The following is a 20,650-nucleotide window of genomic DNA, read 5'->3' as shown; positions in this document are numbered from 1 at the left end:
AAATTATTGCTATACTTATACTTCTTTACGGTAACAGCAAACCCGAAAGCTCCAGTCTGTTCGAAGTCATCAATCCGTCTACCCAGAGAGAATTACCTCGGGCAATGATTTCACGACATCGGATTGAGGCAGAAATCGAAAAATAAATAAATCAATCACTGGCACACGCACCGAACGACCGCAAGCCTTTGATGAGGTGCGATTGCGGCCCAACAGAGAGGTGAACGTGATGACAGGCCTCATGGATGTGGTTAGTCACAGCAGTATGTAATATAAGGTGTACTCACTCCTGGGCTCCCGCGGTCCGTCCACCGTGACCTTAATGGCTCTGTGGTAAGTGGCCACTTGCGGTGGGTTTGTGAATACTGTAATCGTCAGGGTGAAGCTCTTCCCTGTGCAAACACAGAAACATTTAAGGGCTTTACTCACTGTCAAAGCAAGGCTGAGCGCTCCGAACTATTAATTCAGGGGGGCATTTAAAGATACAGTAGCATTAGCGATAATGGTTTTTGCGCTAGTCTTAGAACGAAGTCCGGCGGGCTGCCGGAAAAATTGCGCAACGCTACACCGTGGGGCATCTAGACAGCTCACTTCCCTAAACACCGTTTCCAGACAATTTGTGCTCTCTGGTGGTTTAACGCAGGGGAACAAGGGATTAACATGACGCTCCAGTGGTTCCTACTCATGAATGCCCCTGGTTTGCTGGAGACAGGAAGTAGTGGGTGGAATACTGGCAATGCTGAGAAACAGCTGGCAAGACGCGTGGAATCTCAGCACCACACAGCAGCACAGATCTGCTGACACTGATTTTAGAGGACTTGGGATCATAAAATATAATTAAATACGACCAAATGGCTCTCATGATGTAAAAATAATTTGCGCATATTGGTAATACAATATATAGCATGTCATTGTGACCTGGAATCTTCGGAAAATCAAAGAAACCTCAAGTGTCAAAAATCATGAAGCTTTACGAATCAAAGAACTAAAAGGTTTACGTTGCTGTTTCATCTTTTCGTGGAGTGTGCAAGCTTTAAACGACGCTAAATGTAAAGCTGAAGTGTGTAAACCTTTATACTGTAGGTTAAAATATTTTCCCCATGCAGAGAAAACAATATGCAGCTCATTCTTAGTAAGTAATTTAATTAATTTATATATATATATATATATATATATATATATATATATATATATATATATATATATATATATATATATATATATGTGTGTGTGTGTGTGTGTGTGAGTGCATGAGAAAAAAAAAGTAATATTTTTCAGATAATATCAGACGCACACTTCAGAATCTTGATGGTTGTAGTAAACTGGATACTGTACCTTTTGTTACCGTTTTATCAGTGCTACGGATGTGGACTACAACTAATTTTATTAATGTTTAAATAGATATGTTGTAACTAACTAGTCGACTGGTCTAAAAGTAAGAAACCCTCAGAAGACAACGAAGAACATCTGTACTGTATATGTGATTCATTTCATTATCAGAGCTGTTCTTATTTCCCTTTAAACAGTAATCATTTACAGAACAAAAACAGCAGGAGGGATAAATGAAAATGCTAATTCACTCTCATACAGTAGGTGGTACATTTTACATCTCATGGCTATAACATAATAATAATAAATAACATAATAATATAATAACAAATAATATAATATAATAATGAATAACATAACAATAATAATAATAAAAATAACATAAAACAACATAAAAATACAGCAAAACCTTTCCGAAAAACGTCGGCTCCCCTGCGGTGAGCTATAGATACAGATATATTTACTTTTCAAAATAATGTATTATTTTTAAAATGTATACATTATAACTAGCTGACTAGTATTTCAAATTTCAACTGTTCTAATTAACAAGTCGACTAGTCTCGCATATCCCTAATGAATACCGTAAATTCCGACCTACTATATTCAGATACTGTTTTTCGCCCCAACAATGAAGTATGGAAGCATGCGATTTCGAATGTAGCCTGCGACTCTCAATTTGGCTCGACCAATGGCGTGAGTTTGGAGGCGTGGCCATCTGTCTGACTGACCAATTGCAGACAGGTAGTGTTTAAAAACCATCATTAGTTTTTGTGCAGTGATTCTAAAAGGACAAAAAGAATAGTAATCTTAACAATAAGCAGAACTACAGAGCGCACTAAAGACTGTTACGCAGACAGCTAGGTTTCCGTCTATGGTTTGAGAAACCTTAGCACAGAACGCAGATAGACCTGTAATTTAATGAGTGCATTCTTACCGGCAATGTGGTGATGTGGTTTCACAACGGTGTTGGCTCGTAACTGATAGCTTAGTACACAGACTGACTATAATTATTCTAAGAATGTCATGTGTCCCTGTGTGACCGCGTGCCTCTGCTACCAAATCTCCCTGGAGGATTTCTCCACATGACATTGCGCAAGTACAGATAAAAACAAAATGATTAAGCTTACTAAAAAAACGCATGGTGTGATAATGCAGCCCGTAATAGAGTAAGCTTGCGTAAAACACACAGAAACTGGCATGAAGTGCATTGTTAGTCGCACTGTCAGTTCAAACTTTGGCACGCTTGAATGAAATGGTTTTACTGGATTACATTTTTTGCTAAAATATGCTAAAATATTTTTAAATCATTTTATAGGTAATTATTCATTATTTGTACATATCATCTGTGTACCACAGGTTGAATTACATTTAATTAAATTGGGACAATTTTTGCCATTGAGGTGAATGGGAACAATGGTCTAATTACATCTAATAAATAAAAAAATAAATAGTTAAATAAAAGCATCAAGTAGTTCTTCAACAGTGTTTAAAAAGCATCCCAGGATGATATGTTTATCATGCATGACACCTATATTTCCATTCTTGGTTATTTTATATTTTGGATGCTTCTAATATTTTAAAATGAAAGCAGCAATAATAAAAAAAAAAATCAAACGGTTTCACAAGTGTAAAGTGGTTTCTGCATATGGACACATTTCCCATTGCAACATGCGTACGTTAAGGGATTTAAAAGCTTCAACAATCAGAAAACTGACCTCTTCCGCTTCGGCCCACAAAGCGCAAGTCGTTGAAGCGGGCGACCTGGTTCTTCATAACACCTGAGGCATTCCTGAGCTCAGCTGAGTAATTCTCATCATTCCCAGCCATTACTGTGACCACCGTCCCGTCAGGAACCTCTCCCAGGGCCACCACCTGTGGAGAGAACGGTGATGCAACGTTTTACACAGTGCATGCGAGACGTCTTTACACAGCTCCTGTGACTTCTGATCATAATCAGCAAATAACTCGCATATTTAATGCGAAAAGAAACTTGCTCATTAATTATAATCACGAAAAACATGTTTCTATAATTAAAACATTATTAGCATTATTTCTTTATTTAACAAATCTATATCTGTCATGTTTACACCGTGTGCGCGTCTCTCTATCATCATCTTTAATAAACATTAATAGGGTCAAAAAATGTAGGCTGCATCAGATTATTGATACATCAGTCACACCTAAAGCGATATGTTTGCATGTGACCTCGCGATTCTATTTCATCATTACTAATCTAGCTACTAATCTGGCAAATTACCTAACAGCTAACCACACCTGCCCAGGCCTGACCAAGAGCAAAGATTCTGCCACAGGCCAGGATTGCACATCAAACAGTGAATAATGCCAGAGCAATTTCAATATTTCTTTCTAAATGAATCTTTGTTCCACTGAGGTCTAGTGCCATTAAGAAAAAAACTTTTATAAATAGCACAAAGGCTCAATGCAGTCCCTGATAAACTGACAAAATTATAAACACATTCAGCAAAACCGATCGAAATTCACACGGGGTGCTGTTCGCATCATTTAAGACTGATGGGTCTCTACGCATCCCCTAACAAAACGTAAGCATCGCTTTGCGTGCTTTGTTAAATTGCATATTACCATTAACGTCGTTTAAACGCGATATAGAACGTTATATTGCGCGCCAGGATTTGTCGGCGTGTCTGTTAAAACGGCTCGAGCTTCGTAATTCTCGCTCGGTAAAGTTACGCCGACGTTAAAAACTATCACGCGACAAACGTTTAAAAGCCACGCGCGCCGCTTTAATAAAAAGTCCGTGTTCGCACGGGCCAGCGCGTTTTCCAAAAATGCCGATTTAAAAAAAAACGAGCTCTTACCTTAAACGCAACCGGGAGAGTTTTGTTGCACCTCCAGTGAGAAGGCAAGACCGAGCAGAGAAAGTTCGGGCTGTCGGTCCGGACCAGTTCGGCGGGGTGGTCGGCGATGATCTCAGCCATGGAGCGGTTCTCTTGCGCGCGGAGCCTTGGCACCACGGCGCCGTCCTGCTGCTGCTGCTGCTGCTGCTGTCCTGCGCTCGGGTTCACATCGTTCATCTTCACCGACACCGGCGGACTGAACCTCCGGCCGGCGCTGGGATCTATGGGAATGCGCATCACAACAGCCGAAATTAGCCAAAGACTAGCGTATGTCCTCTGTTTGCGTGTACGGAGCGCCGTCAGTCCCTCTCCGTGCGCTCAGCGCGGCAGTCTGATGAGTTTGGGAAGTGCTGCGGGTTACACACACTCGAGCACGCTTCAATTGGCGCTTTGCGCGCAGTCGTCATTAACGACGTTTCCTGTATTAAAAGGCGCTTAATTCACCGCCACAAGGAGATTTTGCACGGCTGGGTCAGCTCTGCGAAATATTTTACGATTTTACTGATCACATCTTAGCAGATTACGCAAAACGTCAAAGAAATAATTCATAAAACGTAGGTGTATCCAGCGGCTCTGGAGCGCGCTGGCACGCGATCGCTTCCAGTCCGTATAAAGACTTACAGTCGGTCGGATTTCATTGCATATAAACAGTATATTGCATTAGTACGGCTAATAATAAATATAAGGTGATATTTTGTCTCCGGTGTGCAGGCTGGATGGAGCTTTCCCGCGATCGCGCTCCCTGGAGAGCGCGGGATCAAGTTAGGCTTTAAAGGATGAAAAGATCCCAGGAGGCGAAATGTTTGTTGCTTCCAATGTGGTTGGTCTTTGAAGACAGGGATTCTCTTTTTTGTGGTTCATATAGTTCATTACAGCGATGCCACTCAAACACGTGATGTCCCGATCACACCATAAAATTTCAACTCGAGTCAATCTGCAGAGTTTATATATTTAGTCCTTAACTTTGCCCGTGAAAGTTGAAAACTGCATGGCTGTTATCACTTATAATATCTGAATGGAAACAGGATAAATTGCCTCTTGTGGTTCCGAATAGATTCAATTACTGCATTATGAGAAAATATATCATTTTTATGTTTTCCTTGAAATCGGTCACAGAAAGGACGTTATTAAATTAGCCCAGGCACTTTTCTCTATGTACAGTGCCAATGGAATATGCACGCGCAGATATTAAACCACACAGTAATTACAATGATATTGTGTTTGTGTTTTCAGATACCAAAAAAGGGCGACTGGACATTTTTTTTTTAAATGCAGATTGGTCTGTAGCTATTTATCTGCATTTGCTAAATTTGTATATTTTTCACATATGCGCGCCCGTCCAGAAATGTAAGTATTAACTATTACGAGAAAATAAATGCCCCAAAAGCTGGGGATATGTTGTCACGCTATAAAGGGTAAGGTGTCAAATTATTATAGGATTTTTTTTATTATTATTTAAAAAATGGGCAAAAAAGTTTTAGCCAACAAATATTTACATTTATTCAATTTAAAATGCGTGTAAAACTTTCCCAACAATATTGAAAAAAAATACCTTCTTATATGGAATGGCATTTTAAAAAGTGGACTTTAACTGAGAACTGCTCTGTCCGAGAAAGTGTGGCCGGCTGGGATAATATGAGTGAGCCATAATAACAATATTTTCCGCATCATGTTGTACACTTTCTACACAAACCTCTACCCCATAAAGCACAGGTTAAACGGGCTTTCGTTTTCGAGCAAAGTTTCTTTCTTCTTTCTTCTTTCTCACAGCCTTTAACGTTCTGGCAATGCAGCTGAAGCACGTGCCATTTAATAATGCTAACTCTCCATCTCTCAGTGATACTGTAGATGGCAATCTCTCCCTCTGACTCAACAGGCTCGTGGATAGTGATTAACCCAAGTCATAAGCGTTGCAATATGTTTCACACATTAAAAAAAAAAATGATCCAAATAATAGGTCCATAATTTTGATGGGAGCACAGACACAGCCAATAAACCAAATAGGATATAAACAAAGCGTCTAATTATTCTTGGCAGAACCGTGCAAGAGACTTGTTTAATCAGTGACAACAGTCAATCAAAAGTTTGTCGAATTTTTGACTTGATACCAACTTTAAATTACATCTTAATATTTCAGTAGTGGGGAAAAGCATGCATTCAGTGTGTTGAAGAACGGGGAACAATGTAAAAGAAGATATTTGCCATGAAAAACAATCAAGCCGAACAAAAGCAACTGCGAAACCGTAACAAAATCACAAGTGATGATCTATAGCTGCTTGCTCGGGAATACAGATTCATAAGTTCAGCTGGAAAACAGGCTGAAGTAGCTTGGTATTGCTCGCATGTATCGTATGCAAGTCTTGCAGGGTGGCATGAGTGGGGGTGGCGGTGGTCTCGTGGGTACGTTTTGAGTATCTTGTACGTGGGAGGGATAGAAAAAGCTTCAGGAAGCACTGACATGCATCTGGCACATTGTTAGGAGAGAGAAAAAATAGTTTGAGTTATACAAGTTGCGATTGAATTACGCTCCATCTCCATTTGCCCCGAGCACCGAAAATGTGTTTAAGATTGGCCGATGTTATTAAAGATCAATTTCCAATTCATAAAAAGATAAATCAGAGTTACGACGGCATTAAAAAACACCACGTGTGCTATTCCAACAGTATTTCCTGATTTTTGCCCAATTGCTGATTTGCTTGGACGATAGCATAAACCTAATGCAAAAAGAGATGCTTTATGCTAATAATTCCACACAGATGCGCGCGATTCGCGGCTATCGGTGATGCAAGTAAAACTTAATAAGAGAAATAAAGCGACTGTCGACATGTCCAAACAGAGAGGCGTGTTAAATCAAATACACAACGAGATATCAAAGAGCATTTGTCACATCTGAATCCACTTTGCCGGTACAGTATGGCCGCCATCTGCCAGCAATATCGGCGCGGAGCACGTGATTCGAGTGGCTCACTGCGCCTCCAGAGCTCTGCCCACTTCTTTTCGGGCGTCTCGTTTGATCTCCTAATGAGCCAAGAGGAGCCCACACAGCTGGCTATGATGTGCTACAAAGATGAGGGGTTAGAAGCCGTCCACCGGAGCAATAGCCCCGGATTACCGCGCGCTATTCTGAGCGGTTTGTCACCAGACACTCGCGCTGGATTCCGACCAGCTCAAACGCTGATGATGTGATAAGCCGAGCGTAACCGAACCCTTATCTGCTGATGGCGTGATAGGCCGAGCTCCTAACGGGGTTGACAGAGTAATCCGGCGCGGGGAGCCCGTCAAAAACTGCCAGCGTACTGAAAAAAGGCCAGTTTCAACACAACCAGACAAGTAGTCGCGCAAAAAAAAAAAAATAAAATAAAAAATGAGCCAGCAACACTTTCACCCCCCCTCACGGCGAATTATAAGTGATGACACGGGACAAAGAAACCATTGTTGACTGGTAATGTAAACACGAAGAGACACTGAGCTCCAGGGCTTTAATGATATCCAAATGACTCCAATTCAGATTCATACAGCCCTGGGATTATGTAACGTGCTACATGAGTGTTTTTCTCCGCTTCTTTCTCGTCCCGCATTCTTTCGACGGTTGAGAGGAAAAGTACAGCCACTTAAGTCCCTGGATCAGGGCTCCATTTCACAGTGGTGCATTTTTTGAGACACTTAATTATGGCTTTATGTGGGGAGCAATTTGATGGGGCTACGGAGGCTTCCAATTTTAAATAGTTACTTTCCATCCTTGGCACGCTTCAGGAGAACATGCGCGAGAGAGTGATGATTCGTACGCAGAATTCATAGCCTTACCTCATCAGGAAGACCTTCTCAACATCCTTTCAACCCCCAGATTTAATCTGAGCCCATAATTGCCATTTTGTCATTGACTGGTTAGTGACATCATGACTGCAGACGGGACCTTCAGGACTTCGGGTTGCCAGAGAGGCACAAGAACTGGCTCGGGGAGCAAATTGGACCCGTGTTATGGTCGCAAATTTCAGGAACACGATGGTTTTTTGGAAGCGCGCTGCGTTCGTTATGGAAAGTGGAGTGGGGGGCCTGTGGTGGTGGTGGTGATGGAGATGTGGGGGCTGGTTTTGGGGGTGGTGGTGGTGGCAGGCTACAAAGACAATTTCCTTTTTGCTCTCATTGGCATGACTGTCTGCCGCCTCTAGCCTTCACGGAGGTCCTTAATTGAGATCACTTGTACATAAAAATAGGAACAGAAAAGGAACTTTTGCGGCTTGTGAGGGGGAAAAGGGGAATAAAGAGACTGGTAATATGTGACAAAGGCACCCATTAAAATACCCGTAACATTGAAGTCAAGTATAGGAGATGGAGGGCCGTCGTCATGGTGATGGCTCGGAGATTTATCGTTCTCTCCTTGACTTATAGAACTGTGAGCAACTAGTTCTGCATCAGTTTACTTCTCCTGCATGAATTGAGTGAGTGAAAACAAATGCGTCACTGTAATATTTTCACGAGGCCTACTTTATCACCAGTGTTCGGAAGTGGATAAAAATATTTATATTAAAAATAAATATCATGTATATGAATTGATTTTTTAACTGCAGCTCGCAAACCTTTTTTTACATAATGAGGTAACCTTAGCAAAAGTGAGCTGTCCAATCTTGTTACGAACATGTCAACAAAAACATACTTACTATCAGTGATACGTTTAACATCACAAAATAATTTATATAAAAAATTAGATCGAGGTTCCATAAAAGCGCAGATGGGAGAGGAAAATTCTGCAGATGATTTAATAACAGTGCACACATTAAAGAACACAGGCAGCCAGATCAGTTCATTAATGATCAGAGCAATCTACCAAGAGCAAGTTACCGCCTGCGTTAAGACATGCTTTTTTGGGTTGTTAAAAATGGCGCAAAGATCAGCAATTTGACACGCGCAAAGGTTAATCTATTGCATTGTTTGATTCATTTTAATACTCTCCTCCCATAAATTTTGCTTCTGAAAGGTTAACTCGTACAAATGGGTAACGCTACATTCTTCACTGCATGTCCTTAGTAAGTCCTGACAATACTATTTTAATGCCAAAAATTTGTAAATAATTTTTTCGAAAAGATTTGTACATACCCTTTGTTACTTTATGAGTCATCAAATCATTGAATAGATTCATCGAAAACACTAAATGATTTAATGGCTTACTTATAAGTCTATTAGTAGTTTTGTTTCTGAATAAATCAGATCGAACGATTCTGTGGCTCACTCGTAAAGATGCTCACAAGTCATGCTCCTGAACGAAGCAGCGTTGATACAATATCATTAGTGTTGTAAATGAATCGAGCGATTGAATTATTCAGCGGCTCACTCATAAAGACAGTCGTTAGTTTTGCTTCTGAATGAATCAGTGTTTTGAACAAATCGGTTGACTGAAAATTTCAACGGCCTATTAATAAAAACGTTCACTAGATTTGTTCCTAAATGAATCAGTGTTTTGAACGAACCAGTCTATCTCACGATGGTAAGTATATTCCCTGAATGAACTGAAACACTGGCTCATTCAGCAATCCCATAACTACATGTAGCTCGGAGAGGCACAATGGTGAATTAATTTTTGGAATAAAATGTAAAGTAACTGTAACAGTGTAACTGTAATGTTATCGACTTCAAAGTATTATCAATTAAAATATTAAATACTACCTTTTGGGACACCGTCTCTACTGTTTTATCATCCAAAACCCCACAGTACCTAAAATAAAACATCAATCCTAAAAGGGGTCTTCCTTTTACATGCATAGGTTAGGGGTCGCATTTCCATTCGATATCTGCTGCGTAATTGAGCGAGTGTGTATTAGTGATTTATTCAGCAGAGTCTAAGGAATAATCAAGGGATCAGTTTATAGCAGACCCACACAACCAGGCACTCCTGGACGAGGGTCGGGTATCACTTCTGTACAAGAGCGTGCTTATTTTGGACCAGATTAACCTTGAGAATTCCACCTCACACTTTCCCCTTCCGCTGTGGATTGCACGGCTCTACTTCCTCTCTGTAACGGCCCGGTTAGTTGAAAAATATTTATAGTTATTACGCCGTTCTCATGTATCCACAGTCAGTTAGTTGTATTTTGTGTGCAAGGTAAAACTAATAGCAGATTTATGTGCGGGGATTTCACCTCATCCCGCAGTAGATTGAGGAAGATTTAGTGGCTGTATAATATGAACTACTGATGGATTGAGTAACCGGAGGACAACCCAAACAGGCAGGTATCCAGAAAGCGACTCGCAAGGGAACTATCGCCTATCGCCTTGCTGCTGTACAGCTCCGGCTTTATTTCGCTGTTTGGATGCAGGAGGGCTCGCGCTCAGGTGTTTAAAATAGAAAAAAGTCTGGCTGAAAGGAAAAAAGAGAAAGTCGGGATATTACAGCAGCTGCAAAGAGCTGCTTTCTTTTGAACGCAAATCTTAGAAAAGCGGTAAAATGTAACCTGGCCGTATGCGCACAGCAGCGGATTAAATGAATTATTCCAGCACGTCAAAAGTCTGTGGGACCAGGTGATTTGCTTGGCTACTGGTCCGATATTTCTTTTGCATAAAAATAAGGCTGCCATTGTTTGCTCGAAATCGAATCATTCTCATGGGGAGCAAACCTGTCCAGCTTTCTATTCTTTCAAGACATTTCAACTAGAGTTGGTCGTTCCCGGTGCTTAGGGGGAAACGGTAACACAACCCAAAAACCTAAGTTTAAAAAAAATTGAGTTTAGTTTAGTCTTCCCAGTCTCCGTGTCCCGTGATGGTTACGGCAACAGGCTAAATGTGATAGCAGGGAGGTAATTGAGAGAAAATGCTACTGCAAGTATAGGGTAATGATACTGCCACAATGACTTTAGGGTTTGGGAATATTTTCTTTCGGAGCCAACTCCAGCCTGCAAAGATTATATTCATCTCTTTAAACTCTCTCACCCTGTTACAGCAATGGAAGTTGATCGAATGTGTTTAAATGGCCAAAAAAAAAAAAAAAAAAGAGTAATAGGTTCTCAACACTCAGACATCTATTTTTGTATCCACAGCAAGATAAAGAGTACTTGTGTCACTTTGGATAATTTTAATGCGTCTTTGCTGAATAAAGTATTAATTTCTTTCTTTAAAAAAACATTTGAAGAATAAATACTTTTACATCTCTATTGACCATTTTAGATTGCTTTATGGGATTGGTTACACTAATGGCTTCACCAAAATATGAATCCTTTGTCTGCACAAAAATGACGAGCAGATATTCTCGAGGCACCCCCGAAGATGATCCACAAGTGAACGCGTTCCAATAAATCAAAATATTTAATGACTTTTGCAGCTCTTTTCATGCAGCTACACTGAAACTACAGTAAATGCAGAAGTCTTTGCTTTATGCAAAAGTTGGAGCGATTTTTCTGCAGCAGCCAAAAATGTGCACCACATTTTGAAATCCAAATGATATCTAATTTAGGGTGTTGAACCAAACTCTGAAGAATTTCAGTTCGTGAAGGAACATTTGACTGACTTCCCGAATCCCATTGGGAGAATTTATATTATTGGTAATCGCTGCACTTTAGGAGAGATATGCCTGTGGTTCGCCTGCGACATACCAGTGCAATCTAGACATTTTCAGAATTGAACTAAATGACTCTTTGGCATTTCACTGCAGGGATCTCAGATGTCTCAAATTCACTGTGTTGTATTCCTTTTTTTATTTAACTCCTAAGCTGGAGGGGTTAAATAACAATAAACATCTGAATTATAAACCTTTGCTAAGCCTTACAGCTAGTCTAGATTGCAGTATTTTTTAGTATTTAATCAATAAATAATGAAATAGCAAAAAGAGTATAGCAAAACTTACTCCAATAATCTTTTTTCATACAATGTTGATTTTTTTTTTCTCCATAAAGACGCTGTGACTGGGAGAAAAAAAATGTAATTATCCTTCTGAAGATCTCCTCTAGACATCAAGATCTTGATCTAAATGTGCAACACATCTAAGTCAAATTAAATCAACATAAGCTACTTTGCTGATTAAAAACCCTGGAGGCCATCCAATTACACTAATTATACATGTTTATTGTGTAACTGGCTTCAGGGCCAGACTGTCAGATCTTTATAAAACACCAATTTCACCAATCAAATGGAAATAAATCATACAGCAAATCAGAATACGGTGAAAACTCTCTGTACTTTAAAAACAGTAGCCTCCTGTGAACTTCCCCTGGAGGAACTATAAATCTATGCTTTTCAAACCAACATGTGCAGGTCTGTTCTGATTGGTTTGGAAACAACAGCAACGATAAAACAATAAATGCAAATTTTGTGAAACATCTGATTGATAATATTAGATAAATGTAAAAAAGAAAACTTTACTACTACATCTTAGGTTATGGAATTGCTTGTTATAAATGAGCAAGTTGTTAGTTAACGTAAGTGTTTTTCCAAATTAGAATTCTGCTTTACGTTTTAAATACAATGCCCTCACTACACAGGACCTTTTTTGCAACTTCAAGTTTATATGTCACAACTCAGATTTTTTTCTTCTCATCACAAGTGAGTTACAAGCTTGCACATTGCAAGGTTGCAATTATTAGTTTATTAGTTAACGTTTTTATTTCTTCTATTGCAGAAACACCTTTCCACAGCACTTAGACACAAACACAAAAAGAAATGCGCACGCTTCACATGATGACACATCACCACAGGGTCGTGCTGAAGGCAAAGAGCACTAAAGATCTGGCTTCGTTAGACTTGGGTTAACCGTACTGTAATTCCGAAGCCCTGAGGAGTGCCCCAGTGGCCATTTGGTTGCTGTTTACCAGAGAGATAAATTTCACTGTCCCTGAAGGGGAAGGTCATGGGCAGAGAGTGGGCTGAGTGTGTATATCAGCGGTCAAGTGTAGGTTGGTATGAACATGTGGCTAGAGCGTGTTCACATATATGTGGGATTGTTTTAAGGACCGTTTGAGTACAGATGAGAACAGGCACTGTTTGCACACAGGGTCTTCCGGCCGCTTGTTTCTCAATGCATTGTGATTAAAGGAAACTGGTGAAATTGCAAAGCAACAAGATGCCAATGAGAAAAACAGTAAGATCAAAGGCATCTTTATAAGCTACGATATTTGGTGAGATCTTCTCGTTTTCGCAGTCTTTGACGGTCTTTTTTATTTTTGCACTAACAAGAAGTACCACTTTAAATACACTGTTCCCACAGTTTATTGCTTTTTAAGTTGTGATTAATTTGAACTCTGGCACATAACAAACGGCAGACCAAAATATGACTAAAGAAAGCGCATTTATGTATGTCAAGCATAATCTTCACAGACAATATTGCCTTTCTTCTAAAGAAAAAACTGACATTAAGAGGAAAAAACACTGGCCTGAAAATTCTGCTGTCAGTTAAATGCCATCATTCTTTCTTTGAAGTGCATTTTCTCACAGAGAGTTTCTGTTGTCACTAAGAGTTTAAAACAATAGCTGGGTTTCCATCCATATGTTTTTATGCAAATTTTAGAATACTGCATAAAAAAACCAAGACGTAAAAAAAAAAAATACCTCTTGAAGACGAACTATGCTGAAAAAACATTTGACCAAATGTTGCATGCTGCTCTGTTCACAAATTGCTTTTGCAATATTACAGTTTTTTAAGAAAATAGACGGTATTAATTTATTACGGTAATAATTTTCCTGAAAAATATTAAACAGTTCATTTAAATGGTCAAATGTTTGACATTTTGTTTTTTTACCATATTTTTGATCAAATAAATGCAACCTGGGTGAGCATGAGACTTCTTTCGAAATCATCAAAAATAAAAAAAATCTAACCAACCCCGAACCTTTGAACGACATCCCACAGGTTTGTAGCAACACAGAATATTACAAAAAGCCACTCGTGAAGTTCAGTGCTTAGGATGCCCACTTGACAGCAGCTCACTAGCTTTTGGAACAAGGCTGAAAAAAATCTGCTTTAAATCCTCTGGGAAGTTTCTTGTTAAATGAGTGTTTTTGCCGTTCTCTCGCCTAAGAGAACAGACATTCCATTTCCCACATACACATCAAAACAACACAGAGACATGCACGCCACCAACAAATCAACTAATGTGCTGTAATTACATGTTACCGCTTTGAAGTGCCTAGTATTTGCTGCCTGTGCATATTTACCCTTACTATTCAAAGAACATTAAAGAACGTCTAAAATAAAACTCAGGAGTGCAAAGGCCTGTCCTGTTTGACTGAAGTTCAAAGTGCTGTTTAAAAAAGACTTTAAAGGGCTTTCTCTCAGTATCCCGTCTGAATGCGTGTTGAGTAAAAGTGAATTGAGAGCTGAAAAGAAGATCCCAGGCCCATTTGTGCATTTCCCAGGACACTGTTAAGGTGACATCAAAGGCAATTACCCAACGCGGTGCCAAGGTGTGCGCTCTCCTTCCCTCTCTCTGGGCTTTGTGCCGCGTGCATATTTCGTTTCGGCCTTTGTGAAAGTGTGTGTGGGCCGCTGTAGGCGGGAACGCCTCTCAGAAACCTTTGTGTCCGGTGCGGGGCGAAGCGCAGGTGGCATGTCAGTGATTCGAGGGGGTTTTTACAAGAGATAGGGTCCTTTTGTGCCGAGTGTGATTGAGCTATCGCGTTTAAACGTGTGGGAGGAAACAAGACGAGGGCGATGAAGACGACACAAAGGCCTCCACCGAAGCAGATGGGTGGTGTCTGATCTAGCCGTTTGTCTCCTGTGACATACTCCTGCGCCAGCTCTGAGGCGCAAGGTGATCCCTTGCCTTTTTTACTTCTTCCTGTTCGTGTCACTGGGCCGCTCGGATTACAGCATTAGGCTTGCGCGGGGTGTCCAGAACCAAGACTGGCGTCCCAGTGCCAAGAAACTACTCTTCAGGTGTGCAACCGTTCCATTTAACACCTCTATCCTTAAGGGGGTGTGCGGGATGGTAATTGAACCAAATTAAGAGATGGTACCTGTTGCATCGTGACGCTATATGTCCAGCCATTGTCATTTCCGGCGCTCAGTCTGTGCATATGCTGAGGCCGTGACAAAAGAGATCGGTTTCATGCTCTTCAGCTGTATGACTAAGTGCATTAATCAAATTACCTCTTCCTTTTCTCATTCATCAGTTCCTACCAGCTTCATCTGGAAGATCAAAGGCCGGTGTCCGACACTATAATACATCCCTCCCATGTTAATCAAAATTTAACAGTGCTATTTATTATTTATCTATCTAATTCATTATTTATCTACCAATTTATCTCGTGAGAATCTTACATTTTGGACACGTCATCACATCTGATGTTTTCACCAACACCGTTTTTTTAGGCAGCGAATGATATCATATTTTGAAATGATATAATATTGTGAAAATTCTATTGTTATTTACTTAATTTTACAGTCATTTATGACTTACTTAAACATAAAAGGTTTGATGTCCAAACAACATCAGAACTTTCATTGTACGCATACAAAAAATCTGAATAAAAGCACAAAAGCAAGTTAATATTTAGAGTTTGAACGTTTTGGGGTGAACTATCACTTTAACGTCAATTTCTTTTTTTTTTTATCAAGTCACATTAAAAACTCAGTTCTCAAGTTGAAACAATTTAAACGCTAAACTATTAAAGAACATTAATATATAATATTTTAAGAATAAAAGCAAGAACAGACTGCAATTATAACACTGACATGGTAATGCTGAGGCATTGCTTCCTGTCATGTGACTTTTCTCTTTTTCACTTTTCAATTTAAACTGCACAAACCAAAAGAAAGAGAGAAAGATCACGGGTAATGGCCCTACATTTTCAGCAACACGTACATCTTGCTGTGCTTGTGAAGCGTTTCATATGAAAAATGATCCCATGGTAGAAGTTATTATTTTCTGAGAATGAAAGTGAGATAGATGGATAAACAGATCCAGCCTCGATTCCATAACTGTAATGATATTTGGTACTGATTTTAAATTTATGTTATTTTGGTTAAAGAATTAATCAGCAGTGATTAGGGGGACTGCAACCTCAAAGTCGTTTTATTAAATATGTAATTTAGACACAAAGCTCTACCTGACTGTTAGCGAATGAATCTACCCCAAGGACCATTCAATATCTAAAAATTGCTGTCAAAATTACATGTTTGCTTGCCAGCTACAATTAAATAGCACCAAATGAATATGGCTTTGATGATATTTTTAGATGGTCCTCTCCTTCACAGAAGCTGCAGCTCAGGGTCAGAGATTTTCCCCTCGCTTCAATTACCTATTGATGAGAGGGCTTCCCTGCTCTGGCACTGCTTTGGAAAAAGTAAGTCTGGTTTGCTTTTAAGACGTCTCAGGAATGACGGCGGGCGGTGGGATCTGAGCGGACGATGCATGCAACAGAAGCTGCCTTTTAATACTCATCTGATGTTGCTCGCAAATTATTCGGGATCCTTGGATTCTCTGGAATGCTTACGGATTTGGAGTCTCTAAACCGTCTTCATTTCTTTCATCAGTCTTAGGTTTTTTTTTTTTTTAAACGTCTCCCTTAAATTCTCGCTAAATGATAATTGCTACCATGGGATAATTGTCAATACTGTATAGCTCGGTTTTGATAATGAGCAACAAAATATGCCCCGGAGAAACCTAGCGAGTCTGTCTCATGCCACACATGTAGACAATTACTCCACACCCATCTGTCATTAGGCAGCGTTACAGAGAATGTTTTCTACTTAATTAAATCCAAATCTCTCAATAGTGGAGCCTGAATGAAATATAATGTGTCTGTTTGGGTCTGGTTTCTTTTCTGCCTCCTCCTTCTTCACTAGTAGTGATACTAGCTCACACTAATATGAAAAGTTTAAAACAATCTCATTTTGAAATCGTTAAAATGTATAAAATGTATTCATTACGTATCAAGTCAAACTGAACACACTTTAGAGAGGCCTCTGTTGTTGTTGTTTTTAATAGTATTAGTAACTCATCATTTTTTTCTGAAATGTTCCTCCAAACTTATCAAGCAACATCAAAATGCATTTTAATTTGAAATTACAAAGTTGCAATAAAAATAAAAAATGGTGTCATTAAAACATACTGTAGAGAGATACTATAAACATTTACTCATGTTTTATATCTGGGGTCTTAGAAGTGAAATTGTTGTCGAGCTGAAATATTTTTTGAGCTATCAAACAGGACTGGTTGTCTCTGATATCCCAAACAGATATATAATTTTCCATCAAATATAAGATGATGCTTAAAAAAAACCAAAACGCTCTGACCACATACAAACATAACAAATCATTGACGATTTAAACCAAGCATCTACTGTACCTCTCTTAATAAAACCACACGAAACCTCAAAGCGAGGGTCCCAGGTGGGTTTTGACTATGCATTTGCACGTATCTGCCCAAACCACAATCAAGCCAGGCTGCCCTACAGCAGGCGCTGAGCTTTCCCCCGTCCCATTCTCATCCTGGTCTAGTCTCACCCCTGGGAGCACGCAGAGGGTCAGAGGTTAACATGCTAATAGAAGGCACTGATTGCTGCAAGTGGCTCTCGGGTTTGCGTACGGCTGAGAACAGCAAGCATGCTGAGGGAACAGGCCTCGCACAGCTGTGTTTGGAAAGCAGACCTTTAGACTTGAAAACGGCTTTACAACATTTCTCTTGGAGGATTCGGCAAAACCCATACATCAGTATGAATGGGCTCTCTTTTTCTCCATGACATGAGAAAGTCATATTTTTTTACGCACAGCATGGATTCGTGCTTGCCTGTTAGTTCGTTTTATAAAATCTCAGACATTCTCATATATATTAATAAAATGTCGAAGCGTGGGGTATCAAAAAATATACATATTTATGAGAAACATGCAAAGCAGAGATGTGCACGCTCTATTTAATTAAATGCATTTTGCAAAGAACATATCTAGAACATTTCTCAAATTTCTGGTGGCTTTCTCAACTCTAACCCTTCTGGGCTTTCAGCATGTACACACCCACTAACCTAACAATCAATGTCAAACATTCACTTAGTTGCTTTTATATTCGATTTCACACTCCTGGTTTTTTACACACATCCCAAAAAGCATGCATTACACCAAAAATGACAACGCAGGCAGGATTTCGGACGGACTGGCCTAGCCGAATGTTTGTAAACATCAACGCATGATTGTTGCCTTTCAAAACGCAGCTTCTTATTATACGCTCTACCGCATGGTCAGAAACAGGGTGAAAACCTCGAGCACTTACCCCAGAAGAAGTTCTGCTGACATGGGGTCACAGAACTAAAGAGGCTGTTGGATGCCATGGTTGCCCAAATTTCGCTTCTCTGCGGTTTTCGGTGACCCTTGACGCCTCTTAGGTTGAGAGCGAGCGGCGTGCCAGGGGAAGATGCAAAAAAGGAAAAAACATCCACAAGAAATGCGTTTTTGTATCAACTATTTTCATGACCACAAGTAATGACCAGTTCTGGTTTAGGGAAAAAAATGCAAAAATCTGTCGCCTTATTGGACAGCGCGGAGCCAAGCTCGCTGCAGAGGATAGTGCGGTCGAAGCTTACTTACTGGTTGGTGCGGTCCTCAAACCTGAAGTTGACCGGCGACAGTTAACCATTGAAGCGCCGCCGTGCAAAAATCCCGAGCCGAACTTTTCTGTGGTTCTGTGGTTGCTCGGGAGGTGAGCAGAGCCTTCACACAAACCCAAAGAGGCACGAGCCTTTAAAAAATCTTTTTTCTTTCCCTCAGAACGCTGTCACTGGAGAAGCAGGGTCACATGCTCGTGACATCACTGGAGTCGTGCGGGCCAGCTTTTTTCCTTCCTCTGTTTTCCTTCTTCTGGAGACGCGTGGTTTTGCCGGCTCTTCCTGGCACTGGAGAGGGAAGGGGTGGGCGTGATGCTGCCGCTCACCCCTCGTGAGTCATGAGGCTTCGGAGGGGGGCGTGAACGCTCGTGCTTCTCTCCCTGCTGCTCTCTTTCTACCTCTCCATCCTTCCCTGTTGGTCGCTCGGCGTGCTGCAGCCTGTCTCTTCTGACCCTGAGGTGATGCGAGGAGAGCAGCTTACTCTTCTTTCAGCTGCTTACTCATAAAGCCCCAATACATGCCTGGCACAGCGCGTCTCTATCTCCGCATGAGTCGGCCTCTCTGTTCTTCAAACGAGGCATTCCTGTAAGAGGCGATACGTTATTCCGTACCTGACGGCCGGGTGTGCGAAGAAGAGCATGTGACAAACCACTATCACGCTCTCTGTGTGACTCACGGGTTTCACACGGCACGCAGACGTTTGCCTGGCAGTGGCTCTGGGCGGCTCTGTGATCCTGCTTGTAGGTATTTGTTTAAACAGATCAAGAATGCTGTCGTTAGAACGTATCGAAAGTCTGGAATGCATGGAATGTGGCAGATATTTCATTTCGGCGCGAAGTTAACCTCGTTAACTTTACAGTACAGATATCCAAACGTTGTTACATCAAGGTACAGTCACTTGAGACGCAACAAGGTACAGTTTCAAAGCACACGGTATTGTGCTTGCATAAAATGATGCGACATATGGAAGTGTAGAGAGAAAACATCCATATGACCACTTAGATACCCCGAGGCAACCTTAAAGGACTTCAAACTGAACATTGAACTGCTTCAGAAAGTGAAAAACATTCTACAATTTGAATAATAGATTTAATTTACGGCTTGTTAATTATGAAAGGCATTACAAAATAACCCAACGTACCCGGCGGCTCAAAGCTCATTACAAATTCTTGTGTAAATATTTTTTCTCTCTTCACACCCACATGCACATTACACTAATTTAAATATTAGCATTGTCTCTTTTAACTGAACACATCTAACGCGACAATGTGCTACTTTTTGGTAACACGACAACTCTTATTATAGTCACCTGATGTCATTAAATGTTCATTAAAAAAAATGCAGACGTGCACTATCATTCAATAGATGCATTCATTTTATAGAAATACAGTAAATATCTTTACAATTTAAAATGAATATTTTTTGTTAGAATATAGTTTTCACGTGATCTATTAATCATTCTAATATGTTGCTGCTTAAGAAACATATTAATGCCGAAAACATTTATGCTATTTAATATTTGTGGAAACCATTATACTTTTTTTTGTAAAATGATATAGGACCTTTTCATTAATAGAAAGCTTAAAGTAACACAATTATTACTGAATAATACTATTCATTTCTTTTTTTTAAATTCAAATTACAGTTGCACGATAAATTTGTATGACTTCATACGCAATTTGTAATTTTATTTAATACTTTTATTCAAACTGTTCCCCCCACCAAGTCATTCAAGGCGGTTAATTTTAGATATAATATTTAAAATCTGCAAATGAATACCACATAACGAAGTACCAATTTGGCAGGCAGAATGTTTTCAAAATGTTAAAAATAAATTTGCAATAACACAGATCATATATATATACACACACGTTAAGACTTGGCTCGATATCCTGCCCGTAGACATACGAAAGGAACAGGCAGGTACA

The 20,650-nt window shown here is 40.0% G+C and overlaps 1 protein-coding gene across 2 annotated transcripts in view; it reads right to left on the bottom strand.

Annotated features, from left to right (window-relative positions):
* Positions 1-19,237, bottom strand: part of runx2b (RUNX family transcription factor 2b) — a 39,931-nt gene extending 20,694 nt beyond the window's left edge. Inside the window, exons 1-5 of one of the 2 annotated variants that reach the window (XM_043218704.1) lie at positions 18,706-19,237; positions 18,392-18,498; positions 4,167-4,426; positions 3,045-3,201; positions 288-392 (exon numbers count right to left, since the gene is read on the bottom strand). In XM_043218704.1, the coding sequence (XP_043074639.1) occupies positions 288-392; positions 3,045-3,201; positions 4,167-4,426; positions 18,392-18,449 (580 nt within the window). In that variant the 5' untranslated portion in view covers positions 18,450-18,498; positions 18,706-19,237. The remainder of the gene's footprint in view (positions 1-287; positions 393-3,044; positions 3,202-4,166; positions 4,427-18,391; positions 18,499-18,705) is intronic. The other variant, XM_043218703.1, reaches the window with a different exon arrangement.
* Between the last annotated feature and the right edge of the window lie 1,413 nt (positions 19,238-20,650).

Source organism: Puntigrus tetrazona, chromosome 20 (genome assembly GCF_018831695.1).
Source record: "Puntigrus tetrazona isolate hp1 chromosome 20, ASM1883169v1, whole genome shotgun sequence".
Lineage (NCBI taxonomy): Eukaryota > Metazoa > Chordata > Actinopteri > Cypriniformes > Cyprinidae > Puntigrus > Puntigrus tetrazona.
Note: the sequence above shows the minus strand (reverse complement) of the source record. Positions and strands in the feature narration are given on the sequence as shown.